Source organism: Canis aureus, chromosome 3, assembly GCF_053574225.1.
Source record: "Canis aureus isolate CA01 chromosome 3, VMU_Caureus_v.1.0, whole genome shotgun sequence".
NCBI lineage: Eukaryota > Metazoa > Chordata > Mammalia > Carnivora > Canidae > Canis > Canis aureus.
This window is the reverse complement of record NC_135613.1, coordinates 24,107,403-24,122,877: the sequence shown is the minus strand read 5'-3', so window position 1 is coordinate 24,122,877 and position 15,475 is coordinate 24,107,403. Positions and strand designations below refer to the sequence as shown.

General features: G+C 64.6%; 1 protein-coding gene across 2 annotated transcripts in view; it reads right to left on the bottom strand.

Moving 5' to 3' along the window:
- Positions 1-248: 248 nt before the first annotated feature.
- Positions 249-15,475, bottom strand: part of ZNF469 (zinc finger protein 469) — a 46,305-nt gene continuing 31,078 nt past the window's right edge. For both annotated transcript variants that reach the window (XM_077891102.1, XM_077891103.1), the window contains exon 3: positions 249-13,013. In XM_077891102.1, coding sequence (XP_077747228.1) covers positions 1,618-12,930 — 11,313 coding nt within the window. In that variant the 5' untranslated portion in view covers positions 12,931-13,013 and the 3' untranslated portion in view covers positions 249-1,617. The remainder of the gene's footprint in view (positions 13,014-15,475) is intronic.

Sequence of the window (15,475 nt, the reverse complement as noted above, 5' to 3'; positions counted from 1 at the left end):
TAGGGTGGTGTCTCCTGCCTTGACCTTTCATACTGCCCTTACTGCCTTCCCGGGTCCCCTAGACTGAGCCATGCTTACAATTTCCTGACATCCCCGGGGTCCCCAGCTGGGGGGGGGGTGACTGCAGGACCATGCGGCCCTGGTGACAGCTGAGGCTGGCACTTTACGACTAGGCCCTGGGCTCACATGGGGTTGGCAGGATGGGCTGGCGGGAGGACAGACGCCACAGCTGGAGACTTTCTGTGAAAATAGTGAGGATATATTTGACAGGTTGAGTTCACTATGATTTGCACAGTACAACCTCAGAGTCCCCGTGTTTTATTCATCAGCACTAAAGGCATTCTGAGTGGCACACAGCACCTTCTAGAAAGGCAATTTGGGCCCAATTTGGTCTCTTTCAAAATATCAAAATAAAAACTTTGACACACACATTGCACCCAAGGTAAAAAAGAAAATAAAACAACAACAGAACGACACAAACCACGAACCTCAGAGATACCTAAGAACAGAAGGAAGCCTTTCCTACCCTCCTGCCCCCTTTGAAGACACGATTCCATAAACAGGACATGCGCGCCGACCCCTGGGTCATGTCAGTGCACGAGATGCCTCCCTGACTGGGCGGCAGCGCCATGCCCCAGCCGCAGTGTCCCACTTGGCAGCTCTGACCGTGGTGGATCGAGACCGCGACCAGACCATGGGACTGGAGCCTGCCAGCAGCTGGGGAGCCAGTGAAAGACTTGTTGGGCCGCCCGCGTTGGTGGGCCCGTGGTGCGGCGCCTCCCCGGCCGGTCTCCCCGCCCAATCCCCCAGGTAAAACACACCAAGGAAGCCTGAATTCACATTACAACATGAAATAGCACCAGAAATTCAGAGTAAAATTGCTGATACTTGCAGCGGAGAGCTCCTTGTGGGAAGAAGGCTCTAGAAAGGGCTTCGGCAGAGGCAGGGGGCTGGGGAGGGAGAGCTGGAGGGAGCTGGCTGGCGAGCAGCTTTCTCTACATCCCCAGGGGTCGAGGTGCATGAGCGTTTCCATCAGCAGCACAGACAGTGGCCACCGCCAGGCCTGGTGCGCTTTGGGGCCACGGGGGGGCTCACAATCAACTCTTCCAGGGTATAGCCCTGCCCCCACATGCGGTGTCAATGGGATTCCAGCACAGCAGCAACAACACTCAGGGCCACCAGCCAGCACCTGACTGGAAGCGGTGACTGGTGGCCTGGGCTCCCTTCCCTGCTAGGTGACTTGGGGAGGGGGGAGGGTGACCCCGTGCAAACCCTCAGGTGGAGCGTCCGTGGCGTACTGCGCCTGGGCGATGGGGCACATGGGGTGGGTGGCTCCCTCTTCCAGTTCTTGGCCTCGAGGAAAGAGCTGCGTGGTGTTGAAGGGACTCACCCTCAGCTTCCATCTAGAGAGAGACTGTTGTCCACCCTGCGCCCTACTTGAAGTGTCACAGTCTCAGCCCCAATCCCAGCCACCTGGCGCTTGCAGAAGTCAAGCGGGTTACCATGTGGCTGCCACCCAATACTCTCAGAGGACGGAGGCCCATCAGCATGGACAGGAGCCCCCTCTCACCGGGTCATTCCAAGCCCTGCTCCCAGGCACTCACTTGCATCTACAAATTACTCAGGAGGGTCCTTCCTTAAAGGGATCTTGAAGCTGGTCAGTTTCTGCCCAAAGAGCTGGCTGAGCAGGTCACTCTGGGACGCGGCGGTCCTGCAGGCACGCGAATGGGCAGGTTCAGCACTGTGGACAGCCCTGTCCCTCTTGGAGGGCCTCTGCAGGGGTCTCCCCTGGGGGCAGACCTTGCCCTGCCCCTCCTTGCCACGTCTGCAGTCCCCGTGGGCGTGTCCGGGCCCCGAGGGCTGGGGTGGCATTGTGCCATTCTGGCTACCGGGCCTGGCCTTGGTGGGGAGCACACGGCTAGGTGTTGCCTGCTTTCGGGGGGCCCGGTGAGGCTTGTCAGGGACCAGGTGGGCTCTCCCCAAGCCCCCCACACTCTCGATCCTGCTTGACCCTGGGGCCCGGCCCTTCCTCTTCTTCTCGCTGACTTCCTCATTCTCCCTGGTGCCCAGGTTTCCTCGGGGCTCCTGGTCACCAGCTTCCTTTGGCCCCTTGGGAGAGCCCTTGGCTCGAGGGGGGTGCTTCTCTGGGGTGGAGCCCTGGCTTGGGCAGTTGGGCTTGGCTGGGGTGGTGGCTGTCTCACTCTGGAGCTGCCCGCTGGCTGGCTGGGCCTGGCTGCCACCTATCTTGGTGCTGTGCCGTGGGCCTCCACCACCCTGGGAGCTGGGGCTCGGCTTGGCTTTGAGGGTGATGGGCTTTGGCCTGTCCTCAGTGCCGTGGACTAGCTCTCTGGGTGTCGGACTGGCCACAGCCTTCTTGGGTTGCAGCGGGAACCTGGGAGCTTTGCTGGGTGTGGAGAGAACTGACCCATCCTTTGACGAACTCCGGCAGCCCCAATGCTTGATGGCACTGCCCTTGTGGGAGGGGGCCCCTGGGCCTCCCTCAGGCACCATGTGGCATGTGGACACCTGCTTCTCCTTCTGGAGCAAGGAGGGGGCTTCCAGGCAGCGGTCAGGGGCGCACCTGCCAGGGGCACTTGGGGTCCTGCGTTTCCCTGAGAATGGGCCAGTAGCCCTCTTTTCTTCTACATCTTGGCCTCTGGCTCCTGGCCGGGGCACAGCACCCCCCAGTGGGAGAGCCTGTTGCAGAAGAGGCCGGGGGCTGCCTGGAGAAGCTTCACCCTCAGACCTCCCCAGGGCTCCATCTGGCTTGCGGCCACCTTGGCCATCAGCGGAGGCTGCGGGGAAAGGAGACAGAGCCGGGGGCAGGAGCTCCTGGAGGTCAGAGGGCACATCGCCACCTGTGACCAGGTGGCCCACAGGATCCACAGGCTTCTCCGGGGTCCTGGGCTGCCTTTTGGTGGCGCCAGGAGCCGCCTCCGGGCAGGGTTGCAGCAGGCCCGGGAGTGACCCCTCGCTCTGGGTGGGGCTGCTGCCCCAGGACAAAAGCCTATCGGCACCAGGCCTGGGGGGGCTGCTGGGTGTGGCCACCCTGCGCCGTTTGCTGGGCAGTGTGCCCTCGCGGGTCGGGGCCTTCTGCCCGGGTGCGCCAGGCCTGCGAACGCCACGGAACGTGAAGGGCTGCTGCCCTTTCCTCAGATGCTTGTCCATGTGCCGGTCAAACTGCTCTTTCTTGGCGAAGGTGTAGTTGCAGGAGCTGCAGACGAAGGACCGCCTGCTGATGTGCGTGACGTTGGCACAGAGCTCGCAGGCATACAGCGGGGTGTGCGGCAGCTCCAGCTCCTCCCTCACCCCGTGCGCCTCCCCCAGGTGTGCTCGCAGCTCGCTGTGCTCAGAGTAGACCCGTGGGCACTGGGGGCACAGGTAGACACGCTGAGGGCTGTGCACCGCCAGGTGGCGCTGCAGTTTGAAGGGCTTGGGGAACCGCTTCCCGCAGTGGTGGCAATCACGGGAGGGGTCTTTGCAGCCCTCGTGCATGGGGATAGATTGGAGGAGCTGCTCGCTGCCAGGGCAGGGCTCCGGGGACAGGCTGGGGGGCATCTTGGTGGAGCCGCTGGGAACAGTGGGGTTCCTGCAGGCCATCGGACTGCTGGCGGCCAAAGCCCCGCCTGGTGTCAGGGTGCCGTCTGGGTTTGAGGTGTTGGCAGGGGCCTTGGGCTTCACCCTCTCCCTCTGGAACTCCTTCCCAGCTCCTGTCTGTTGACCCAATGCCTCTACGGGGCCCCCATTTGACTTGCCAGTTGAGCGTTTGTCCCCACTGGGTCTGGACGCATGTCCCATGATGCTGCCCAGGAAGTGTGTGACGGTCCTGTCCCCCTCCCAGTGCCCCAGGGATCTTCGTGCCTGCCCCTTGCGGGCAAACTGCAGGGCATGCTCCCGAAGATGCTCATTGTACATCCAGACGTCGGTGACCTCCCTCAGGCACATGCCGCAAGCCCAGCGACCCGCCTTGCTCTGCACGTGCTTCTCCTGCAGGTGCTCCCGCAGCAGCTCTCGGGAGCCGAATCTGCGCTCCACGCACATGTAGCAGGTGGGCGGTGGCGAGGGGCTGTGGGCCAGCTTGTGGAGGTCCAGCTCACCCAGGCCGCGGAAGCGCTGGAAGCACACCTTGCACTTGTACGATGCCCTCCTGGCCTTGGTGTGCCGGTCCCGGCCTGGTTCCTCTCTTGCCCTAGGCGCATCCTGTGCCCTTTTGCTCTGTGGTCCCCGGGAGGTCACTGCGGCCCCAAAGTCTAAGAAGCTTGTGCTGGGGACACCCACAGGATCGTCACAGGGTCCCAAGATGCACAGGTCTTGCATCTCCAGTTTGGCACTGAGTATCTCAAGATCCACGGCATTCCTGGGCAGCCCGCTGTCATATCGCTCCTGCTCCAGGTCGGGGGGCTCTGGGCTCACGTCTCCTAGAGAGGAGGACATCTCTTCAGCAGGTGCCTGTAGCTCCAGGTCTCGCCATGATGCCGGGACCATGTGCAGCTCAGGAATGTTCTCTGACTGGTGGTCCTCTGTGCAGTCTGCCTCTGGGTTGGGCTCCAGGGCCCACAGGCTTGGGCTGGGGGCCCAGGGGTCAATGCCGGGCACTTTGCTGCTCAGGAAGCCCTCCAGGAGAAAGGACTCCGGCAGACCTGTGGCCTCATCACCCCACGGGTCCTTGAGAGAGAGGCAGAGCGAGCCCGAGTCGCTGAGGTCTGTGGGCAAGCGGGCAGAGGCCAGCACCATGCTGCCCTCCACCTTGCCATGGAGCTCCAGTGGTGGTGGTGCCTTTGGCTTTTTACAGCGCTTTCCGTAGACACGGGGGTTCTTCTTCCGAGTCAGGCGGTCGCCCAGAGGGAAGAGCTTCGAAAAGGAGGCTTCATCATCAAACATGCTCAGAGGGTTTCCAAGACTCGGGCCGGGGGCATCAGGACCAGTGCCCTCCTGCTCCTGGACCCCGGCCTGTGCCTCTGGGTCTTGTAATGGGCCCTGGGGGCAGCTGCTACTGGTGCCGCCAGAAGTGCAGGTCTCATGAGGGCCTGGGGGGTGCGAGGGGGGCCCGTGCCCCTCCTGGGCTCCTTGCCCTGACCCGCTCTCTCCTGCTCTGCTGGCCCCTGCGGGCTCAGCCCTGGCTGTCCTCGACGGCTCTGCACAGATGTCCGACATGCTGGTCTCCCTGGGTCCGCAGCACCCCCTGGCCGAGGCTGTGTTCTGTCCCCTGGGCCCGTCCCCAGGAGGCACCCACTCCATCCCCTCAGGACAAGCCATCCAATCCCGGGGTGACCTCTGTGCTGGCGTCTCCTCTGCATCTGTGCCCCCTGTGTTCTCCATCACCCTGGGTCTGGCGGCGTCGGCGTCTAGCTCGGCTCCCGTCAAGAGGTGGCTGCCCAGAGGCCCTGGGGGACTGGCCATCGCAGTGGACGGATCCCAGTGGTTTCTGTCAGAAATCTCACCCAGACAGACTGGAGGACCACTTGCCTGCTGGAACCTTCTTGGTCTCGGTTTTCTCACCTTTTCCTGCGATTTCCCCTCCGACTTGCTGGGGACGTCCGTGGGCGCCCTGCCCCGCCTCTGGCCCCCTCCTTTCTCTGCCTGTTTGGGACCACGCTTGTCCCTCACCAACCGGCCCTGCTTCCCGGGCTCCGCAGGCCTCCTGTCCACTCCTGGCTCGCCTGGGCCTGGGAGGCGTGGATCCCCCCTGGGGGAACAGCCTTGTGGGTCCCCCACACCGAGTCCTTGGGCCTTCTGAGGACCCAATGCATCCTCAGGAGCCTCTGTGGCCTGATCAGGAGGCGTCCTGAGAGCTCGTCTGGGGCCACTCGGCTCCTGCCTCAGCTTCTCCTTCCCAGGTGCCCTGCGGCGTTTCTTCCCAGGGGTGTGGCAGGCCCGGGGCCGGGGAGCCCGAGGGTCCGGTGGGCTGGGCTGGGTGGTAGCACCCTGGCGTGGCCCATGCTTCCGGGCTTTGTGGCGGCTCAGGCCCGGCCCCGAGCGGAAGGAGGCTGCACACACATCACAAGTCACGAGCCGCCTGCTGGGGGCTTGGTCCTTCTGGGGGGTATTTCCTGGGGACATGGGCTTCTGTGGGGTGCCCTGGGGACTGACGGGGTCCCTTTGAGGGGTGTGGTGAGCAGTTCTGAGGCTCTGAGGGGAGCTGGGTCTGGAGACACTGGCTGTGCTCCCGGGAGATGTGGCTCTGCCCCCGTGGAGCTCCGTGGACGGGCAGGTGGCAGCTGGGGCCCTGCTGGCAGCTCCAGTGGCCTTCATGGCACCAGAGCGGCCGGCCCCCGCCATGCCTTCTGGGCAGGCATAGGAACCTGGCCCTGGGGTCCCCCATGTGGAAGGGTCGGTGGGCACAGCGATGACACCCTGGCCTTTTCTGCTGCCTGAAAGGTCTGAGGAGGCAGAGCCCATGGGCAGCCTGTTGGGGCTGGCATTGGGTGGAGCTCCCCTGCAGCGGCGGTCTGGAGGATCGACACTGGGGCCTCTGGCTGCCCCCATGTCATCGGTGGCAGACATGTCAGGCAGGGTAGTGGCTCCCATGGTCACTCTCGGGGAGCTGGCCCTCAGTGGGGGAGAGTGGGTGGTAGATGCAGGTGATCTCCTTGGCTTCTCTTTTCTGGAACCCTCTAGAGGTCCTGATGTGCTGCCTTCAGGGTGGTCCTCCCCATGGGCAGGAGTGAAGATACTGATGAAGCCAGTCTGGCCCGAAGGAGGGTCTTCCAGGGGCCTGTGGTCCCCCAGGAGAGGGTGGTGAACCAGGCTTCCTTTGAAGCCACCGGGGCTTGTCTTTGGAGATGGGGGAGCTGCCAGAGGTCGCATAGCCCCGGCCTCTGTGGTGGCTGGGGTGCAATTAGCCCTTTGAGGAGGCTGCCAGGCAGGAGAGGGGGCTGGTGGGAGCCGCAGGCTGCTGGGGTCCCTGCAGGGTGAAGGTGCTGGGAGCAGCCCCCTCAGCTCGCCTGAAGGGTCTTCCTGGGGCAGGTGCTCTGGGCCGCAGGGGATGGGAGAGGCTGCAAAAGTGGGTGAGCGGGTCCCAATGGTTGGGCCTCTGATGGGGGGTGCAGGGCTCTCTCCGGCCAGCAGCAGCTGCTTCTCAAGGCCTGGGCTGGCTGCCCCCTCTGCAGTCTGGGCTTCAGGCCCATTTTGGACGTGGGCTACCACCAAGGCCGGTACCAAGGATTCTGCATCAGAGGAGGCAGGGCTTGGGGTGGCCCAGGCCCCTTTTTGAAGGCCCAAGACCACCCCGTTTGCCTGGAGCTGCCCCCCTAGCTGGTCTGCATCCCCGGCCAGCTTGGCCAGTGCTGCTTCAGCCTTGACACTGACCGTGACTCTGCCCTGGCCCTTGGGCATCTCAGCTTGGCCGACAGAGTCCAGGTGTCCATCAGCCTCAGGCTCCAACTGACCTCGGGATGCTGTAGGGACATCCTGGGTGGGGCTGTAGGCTAGATCCCCACCTTCCACGCTGTCCCCTTCCAGGTCTGAGGACTCATTGTGTCGAGGGCTCTGGGTGTCAGCACCCTCCTCCCTCCCAGCTGCTCTGGCCACCAGGAGCTGGAGCTGACGCAGGGGGCTTGTGGCTGGGTCCTGGGGCTTCCTGCCAGGACTGGTGTGGGGCACACAGGCAGGACCTGGGGAGGCCCCCACTGGTACAGACTCCTCATTACCCTTGAGGCCTATGTCTCCCGCCCCAGAGTGGGGGAGGCCAGCTTTTTCTGGCTGGCCTGCTCTGCTTACAGAGTATCCTTGGGGGACATCGTTATGACTGGTACCACAAGAGGGGGTGGCAGCTGGAGGCAGAACCCCGGCACCCCGAAGTGCCAAGTCGGGTGCCAGCTGGGCAAGTGGGCTGCTGAACGCTTCCAGCTCACGGGGCTCTTGGAGGGGCCCACCTGTCCGCGTGCCGGGAAGGAGCAGGACCGTGCTTTGCCGCATCTTGGAGGCTCTGTTATTTTTGGGAAGTAAAGGCTCTCGGTTGGGGCTGCACTTTGCTAAGCTCCTCATGTCCAGTGGAGGCTTAAAGAGCTCTCTAGAGCTGGGCAGAGAGACTTCTGGGTGGACCCTGCAGTCCCCTTCAGCCTTGGGGGGGCCTGTCTCGGAGACTCTGGCTCTCGACTCTTCCTGGAAGCTGCAGTCAGCCCCACTGAGATTTACAAGGGCCCCAGATGCCCCATCTGCACGCGCATGGGCGGAGGGGGATGTCTCCCCTGGGTGGGGTGAGGGCCACTCCTCCTGGGTGCTCCTCGAAGCCCTTGCCATGGTGGCCGCTGCTGCTTCTGCCCCTTCTGGGTGTGGAGTTGACTCCCCAAGGCCGGTGAGGTCGGCCTCAGGGAATGAGTCCCTGGGAGGCGAGGCAGCCTGATGCGTGGGCAGAGGGGCGTCAGTGCCCGTGTGCGTCCTGCCTGCGTGCCCAGCCGTGCACAGCAGTTCTGGGGTGTCGTGCACACCTTTACTCTGCAGCTGACTCTCTAACTCAGCGACCAGCCTTTTGATTTCTAACTCGTCTTCGGACAGGTTGCCCATAAAAGCGATGCCACATTCGCCAACCTTGCCAGGCAGAGAGGGAGGGCTGGTGGCCCCTGCCCCTTCCCCAGGGCACCTCCTACTGAATGCCTTTTCCCCCAAGAGGTCAGGAAGATGACCCATGTGGCTGGCCAGCACTGGGGACTCCTCCAGCAGGGACCAACCCTTGTCGGGCAGAAACGGGGAGTATGGCGGCTCTAACTGGGGTTTCCTTGGGGGAGGGTTGGCACACACCAACGACGAGTGGGTGCCTTCACTTCCAGGTAGGCTGCTGTAGATTGGCGGGTCAAATCTGTCCACGGTCAGCCCCGAGAAGAGTGGCGTGGACTCCAGAGTCAGCGGTGATTCAGCTTTGCTGGGGCTTGCGTGGATCGTGTAGGGTGGATTCCTGGGTGGTTTTGGCTCAAGGGAATCGGCGCCCACACCATCTTTGAGAGGGTGCATGCTGCTGGTGGGCGGAGTGTCCAGAGCTAAGGGCTTGGAGTACAGGTCTTCTTGGAAACAGCCAGGCAGGTCTTTGGGTCCAAGGAACAATTTGCTGTGGGGGCTGCTGTAGGGCTGGGGCCCCTTTTTGGCCATTGGATCCTCCAGAGAGTCTCCGTTAAAGAGAGCAGGGCCACAACAGAGATCAGGGCTCTTCAGAAACAGGACAGCAGATTCAAGGTAGGTGGGGTCAGCAGCGGGAGGGACAGGCACCAGCAGTTCTCCTGCCGGGTAGGCATGGGGGTCCTCTCCGTGGGGGGAGATGGCTGGCTCCATGCACGCAGAGGCACCCGGCAGACTGTCCACCCCCGGAGCTGGCGAGCCCCCACGGGACACCTGCCGGTCGTCTCTGGCCGGTGCTGGCTGCTCCGGGGCTGGGGGGCGGGGGCTCTCACCACGGGAGGCTGGAGACGGGCCTGGAGCCCCTCTGGGAGGTTCTGTGGCATCTGGAGGGAGCTCCTCAGCAGTTTTGGGGTTCTGGGTCTCTTGGGAGGAGTCCAGTGCTGGACGGTTCTCCTCTGGGTCCGGGGGGCCCCTAACCGTTGTGGCCTCCTGCCTCACAACCTCACTGGGCCTCTGCTGCCCTCCGTCCTCCTGGGGACCCGGGGTCATATCCACCTCCTTCTGCTTGGCCCCTCGGCGCCACCGCCCGTAGCCCTGGCGGGGCCGGCCTCTGCTGCGGGAGCCCTGCGGCCGTGAGCCATCCTCCTCCTCGGACTCTGAGGCACAGGGGTGCTCTCCGAGGCTGCGGTCCTCTGCGCTGCCAGGCGGGGGCCTGGGGGGTACCAGGGAGAGGCGCCCACCCTGGCCGCACCGCACCTGCCGTTTGTGGCGCTTGTTCTTCTGCTGCACGATTTTGTGGATGAGCTCCTTGCTCCAGGTGCTGCCACGCAGCTTCCTCCTCCTGGAGTCCTTCCCTGGGGAGAGGCGGAGGCGCCGAGAGCTCCTGGTCTCCACCGGGAGGGCCTGTCGGGCGTGATCTGCGTGGCTCTTGGGGGTCTGGGCTCTGAGGTCCCGGGGACGGGGCGGGGTGGGCTCAGCCCCGTGGCCTTTCCTCCTCGGCCTCAGGCATGGGGCTTTGGGGCCTCTCTGGCTCCTGGTGGTGCTGGGTGTGTCCAGCTCTTTCTGGTACAACGTCAACCGCTTCCCTCTCCTCTGCTGGCTGGCCAGGCCAACTCCATCCGCCTGCGCGGGGGCTGGGCCCAGGGAGCGGGTTTTGGGCCTGCTGCGGGCCAGGCAGCCCCCGTTCCCTGGGCGGGGGCCCTGGGGCTCTGGCGGGGCGGCCTCGCCAGGGAGTGGGGGCTGGGCTCTGTTCTCTGGCATGGTCCCCACCCTGGTCTTGGGGGGCTGCCCGGCACCTGGACCTCTGGGGCCAGAGGGCTCCTCGTCAGCAAAGACGTCGATGAAGCTGCTGTCGATCTCAGGGTTGTCCGACTGGTACCCCAGGCCATTGAGCGCCTCGGTGATGAGGCTGTCCAGCTTGGCATCATCCTCCGGGTCCAGCTCGGTGGCTGGGAGGGGGAAGGGGGCGGCGGCCAGGCCAGGGAGGAAACTCGTCCTCAGGGGGTCATCTTTGCCTTCCGCCCGGAGGTCCCCACCTAGCAGGAAGGGGACCATCTTGGTATGGCTGAGTGGGCTTGGGTTCCCGCTGGCTGGCGCTTTGGGGGTGGTGGTGGGGCCGGGGAGCCCCGGGGGCTGTGGGTGGCTGTCCTTGGTCTTGGCCAGGAGCGCGCTGCAGAACTGCCGATGCCCCAGGAAGGCGGCCAGGCTGCTGTAGTTCTGGTCGCACTGCCTGCAGGTGAGCAGCACGTCCAGCTGGTCCAGGCTGGCACTGCTGAGGGGGAAGTGGTGGGTGGGGTAGGGGGCCGGCTCCTGGGGGAAGTCCTCCAGCCCCCCGCTGTCCACCTTGGGGCCTGAGCCTGGGAATGGGGCCTGCTCTAGGCATTTGAAGGCGCCCTCGGCCCCCAGCCCCTCTGCGGGGAACGGAAAGGCTCTGACGGGCTCTGGCGGATAGTGCATGGGGATGGCGTGTGGGGGTTCAGGGGATGGGTAGGGGCTGCTGGTCTCCTGGGGGCGAGTGGCAGGGTGGAAGAAGGTGGAGGGCCCAAGGGGGCCAGGGAGCTGGCTCTCCTCTGAGCTGGGGTTGGCTGGGCTGCTGGATAGCGGGGACAGAGATGAGCAGGAGCTGCTGCTGGCCGTGTTGGTGGCAGGTGAGGGCAGTGGGGACTCACAGGGAGAGGCACCCACCACCCTGGGAGGGGGCAGGCCGGGGGTCGCCCGGGGTGACACCTGGGACTGGGCCACCCCATAGAATAGGGGCTGGGCTCCGGGGTCCTTCAGCCCATTGTAGGCAAACAGTCCTGGGGAGCTGCCGCCTTGCTGGCCGGGGCTGTTTCTCAGCACTGCCAGCTTCTCCCCCGGCCCGGGAGTCTTGCCGGCGGTGCCCAGGGCTCCCTGGCCACCCCCCTGCCACTCTGGGGCCCCTGGGGGGAAAGGCAGCCGGCTCAGCACCTCCATTCGGTGGGGCCCGGGCCCGGTGGCTGGGAGCACCTGGGGCCAGGGCAGCGGTGGACTCCGGGGGAGGCCAAGATGTGGGTCCAGGCTGGGCTGGCCTTCAAAGAACGCACTCCTGGTGGTGGCTGGGGGGCCCAGGGAGGGTGTGGGATAAGGGGCTGCAGCAGGGTCCCATAGCTGGGGCAGTCGGGTGGCCAGGGGCCCTGGAGTGGCCAGCTCCGTGTCCAGAGACCCCGGGCTGGTACCCACTCCACTGGCTCCAGGGCTTCCATAGGCCTGCCCAGGAAAGTGCCTCTGTGGCAGAGAGTTTGGGGGCCCCCTGGGGCTCCCCAGCATGTCGTCATGGGCCGAAGGTGGTCTCTCAGGGAGTGCTTTGGTCAGGCTCTTGTGCAAACTGTCCGGAAAGGTGGCTGTGCTCTCCGAGAAGGGGCTGGGGGCCGGGTGAGCAGCACCAGGCTGTGCGGGAGCACAACCGAGGTCACCAGGGGGGTCTAGGGTAGGCCGGCCAGGGTAGCAGGGTGAGGGCTGGGGAGCAGGCGGGGCAGGCAGGGGGTAGGCCGTGCCCGTGCCCCCCGCCTCCTCTGGCCATGCTCCCCTAGGCTGGCGGAAAGCAAACCCCAGCGCCCTCTCTGCGTCCTCAGGGAAGGGTTTTGGGCCGGCCCCATGCAGGGCCGGGAAGGGGTACTGGAAGGAGGCCACCCTGGGGCTGCCCCCTTCAGGAAAAGGCTCTGGCTTGGCAGCAGGGACCCCGAATCTAGCACCTGGGAAGCTGTTCTCAACAGTGGGAGGCCAGGCATCTGCCCTGCTGGCCTGGAATCTCGAGTAGGTGGTTGGCCTGCAGGGCCTGGCGCTGCTGCCCGGGGGGGCCCTGAGCGGCGGGAGCCCGGAGGTGGCATTCAGTGAGGTATAGTCGGTGGAGGTAAAGCTGGGGGGGGTCTCCTGGAAGCACCTTTGGAAACTGAGCTCTTCCGGGGTCGGTGGGGCCTTGGCTTCTGGGGGCCCAGGGTCCTCGACCCGTGGGCCCTCGGTAGTCTTGTCCAGCGTGGGTCTGGCCCTTGAACCGGAGATGCTCAGAGTGTAGAGCTGCTGGGGGCTGCCGTCTGCCCTGCTGGCCTGCTGTGGTAGGGCCTGTGCATGGCCCCTCCCCGGGGGGGTCCGGGGGCCCCCTCCCTTCCCTGGGAGGCTGCTCAGGGACTGGGTTCTCAGGAGCGGGGCTTTGGGCTCCACGTCCCCAGCCTGCCACGGCCGGGTTTCTGGAGGCTCCACAGCCTGGGCTCCATTGCCTGTGGCCTTGGTGGGCCTGCTAGCCGGGGCACCGTCCTCGCCAGGGGGCTGGGAGGGGCCCCCTGTGCCACCAGCTGCTTGGCAGGGCTGCAGGTCTCGGGTCATGGTTGGGGGCGGTGCTCGGCGGGGCTGCTCCCCAGGCATGGCCCCTCTGTCTGGGCGCTGGGAGGACGTGGTGGTCCAAGGGGGCCCCTGGAGAAGCCTGCTGTCATGGTCCTGAATGGAGCCTGCAAGGAAAGCACAGGGTGAGGGGGGAGCCTGGGGGCTCTGTGGCTCCCTGGAGGCTGCTCGGAGGCCCCTGCCTGGGGGTGGGGGGGCTTGGCTCCAGTGGCATCTTCACAGGTGAGGGAGAGGGTTCTTGAGAGACTGAGAGGAGGTTCCCTTTGTCGGGGAGAGGATCCTGGAAGACCCTGGCCACCTTCAAAGCACCCCTGCTAGGTGGGAGGACCCCACATGGCACACAAGCTCCTAGATCTGTGGAGGCCCCGCGGTGGGGATGATGGGCACCCGGGGGCCATCCGAGTGGGATAAACCTGGGTGGGATCAGGAGTGAACCCAGGGAAGGGGAGGAGGGGCCTCACTTGGGGGGCAGAGCTGTGGGAACGAAGGAGGTGAGGCTGCGCACACCTGCATCTGGCCTCAGGCTCACATCTGGCCCTTGTGGATGGCCCTGCCCAGGGTGGCCTCAAGCCACACGCTCTGGGGACCCACTGGTCAGTACCCCAGTGTGGGGCCTGCATCGGTGTCTCTAGGGTCGCCAGGCTCTGCTTCCTCCCTGCGTTTGGAGGCCTGCTGGGGAGTGCCCCCTGGGGATGGGTGTCGGGGCATTTGGGGCATGAGCACCCCGCGGTCTCCTGGGCACGTGTGCTTCTAGTGCTGTTGGCAGAGGGTGCCACTCCCATATCCTAGGGGCCTCCCACACCCCATCGCCCCTTCCTCCAGCCTGCTGGGGGGCTGTCCTCGACTCTCTTCTCCCTCTGGGAATGGGGAGACCTTGGGGCAAAGGCTTCTGGGTGAAGTTTGTCAATCGAATACATGATAGTAAAAGGAGCACTGTGCTCCTTCTGAGTACCTGCTGTTATTTACTTCTGTTCTCTTGCTGGCCTGGGAGGCCAGAGCTGTTCCTGCCAACCTGGTTCTTGGGTGGGGAATGGAGCCAGGGGCCTCCTGGCTGGTGGAGGGCACCGGGTCCCAGGGATGCCCACACAGCCCTGTTTCCAGGCTGGGCCATGCCGCACATGGTCCAGACATGTGCTCTGGGCCAGGACCCCTTGCAGAGCCTCCTGTGCTCTAGAGCAGTGCTGTCTGGGGGAGGGGGCAAGGCCTTTGTGATGCCGACCCCCTCCTGGACTTTCCCAGCTGTGTGACCTGGGGGCAAGGCCCTCAGCTTCCTGGCCTCTGGAACGTGGGGGTCTCGGTGGAGTCCCCCGGCTGGTGCCACTGCAGATGACATTGGTCACTGTGCCCCAGATGCAGGACAGGCCCCTCAAAGAAGGGGTGCTGCTCGAGTGGTTTGCTTAGTTCTGTGTACGTGGATCCCGGGCCCCCGGGGGCAGGGAGTCGGCACCTTGGCCCTGCCAGGGTCTGGGATTTCACACACAGTGGCACTCATGGCTGGGAAAGGTCAGCTTCCACACCCTCAACCTTGCAGGGATGGCTCATGGTGATGCCCCCACAGGGTCCTCTCTTAAGGTTCAATGGTTGATGGACTTCCAAGTGCTTCTCCTAGGCTTCCTAGGGCCCAGTGAGAGTCTGGGTCTGTTGGCCGCCCCCCACCCCACCCAGGCTGTGGTACCACCCAGAAGCTGGGTTACCTGGGCATCCTTTGTGGAGTTTAAGGGGGAGCAGAAGCTTCTGGTCCCACAGCCCCACTTGCTCTCAGGGGCTCCGCAGCCACAGGGCATGCTCCTCACTCTGAGCACCAGTGTCCCCAAGCTCTGCTCTGAAGACTCCCTCTGGGGCGCTGGGGGGTAAAAGGGCCATCCCAGCCTGTCCCAGCCTGTTCCTCTGCCAGCAGGCTTGGCCACACGGCTCCATGTGGTCACTAGATGTGAGCAGCAGTGACTCATGCTACTGCTGAGCAGACTCCCTCCTGCTGCCTTTGTGAGGCCTGAGCTCACCAACTGTGGCTGGGCTGCTCGGCCATCTTGTGGGATCAAAGGAAGCTTCCTGGAGGAGGTGGCATTGGCTCTGCTGGTGCAGATGGCCAGCCTTAGGGTACCAGGATGGAGAGGGCACCCAGGAGTTGGGACTGTGGGCATAGGCAGGTACAGGGCAGCTTGGGGACACTTAGGAAGGGTCCTGCATCCTGGGAAGCGGCCAAGGGAGCTGGATCGGCCCCTGTAGGATGTGAAGTGGGGCCACTTGTGACAGTGTGGCCCCTGGAGGATGTGAAGTGGGGCCCACAGTGAGCAGCCAGTGAACTCAATGGGCAAGTGTGTGGCACTGTCTCTGCGCATTCTGACCCCGGCCAGGGCATCTCTTGAGGTACCCCCACCAACTGCCGTCGATGGCAGGGACACCTCACAGCCAGAGCGTGTCCCCATTTTCAGGGTGGCTGTCCAGAACCCCCAGGGGCTGGTGTCTGCCTCCATTAGGAGTGGAGAAGGGCTCTGGCCTGTGGGACCTCCCCTCCTGAGTTCCCAGACAGCCCAAGGGGGCAGGACTCAGGCTGATCCAGCACCAGCCC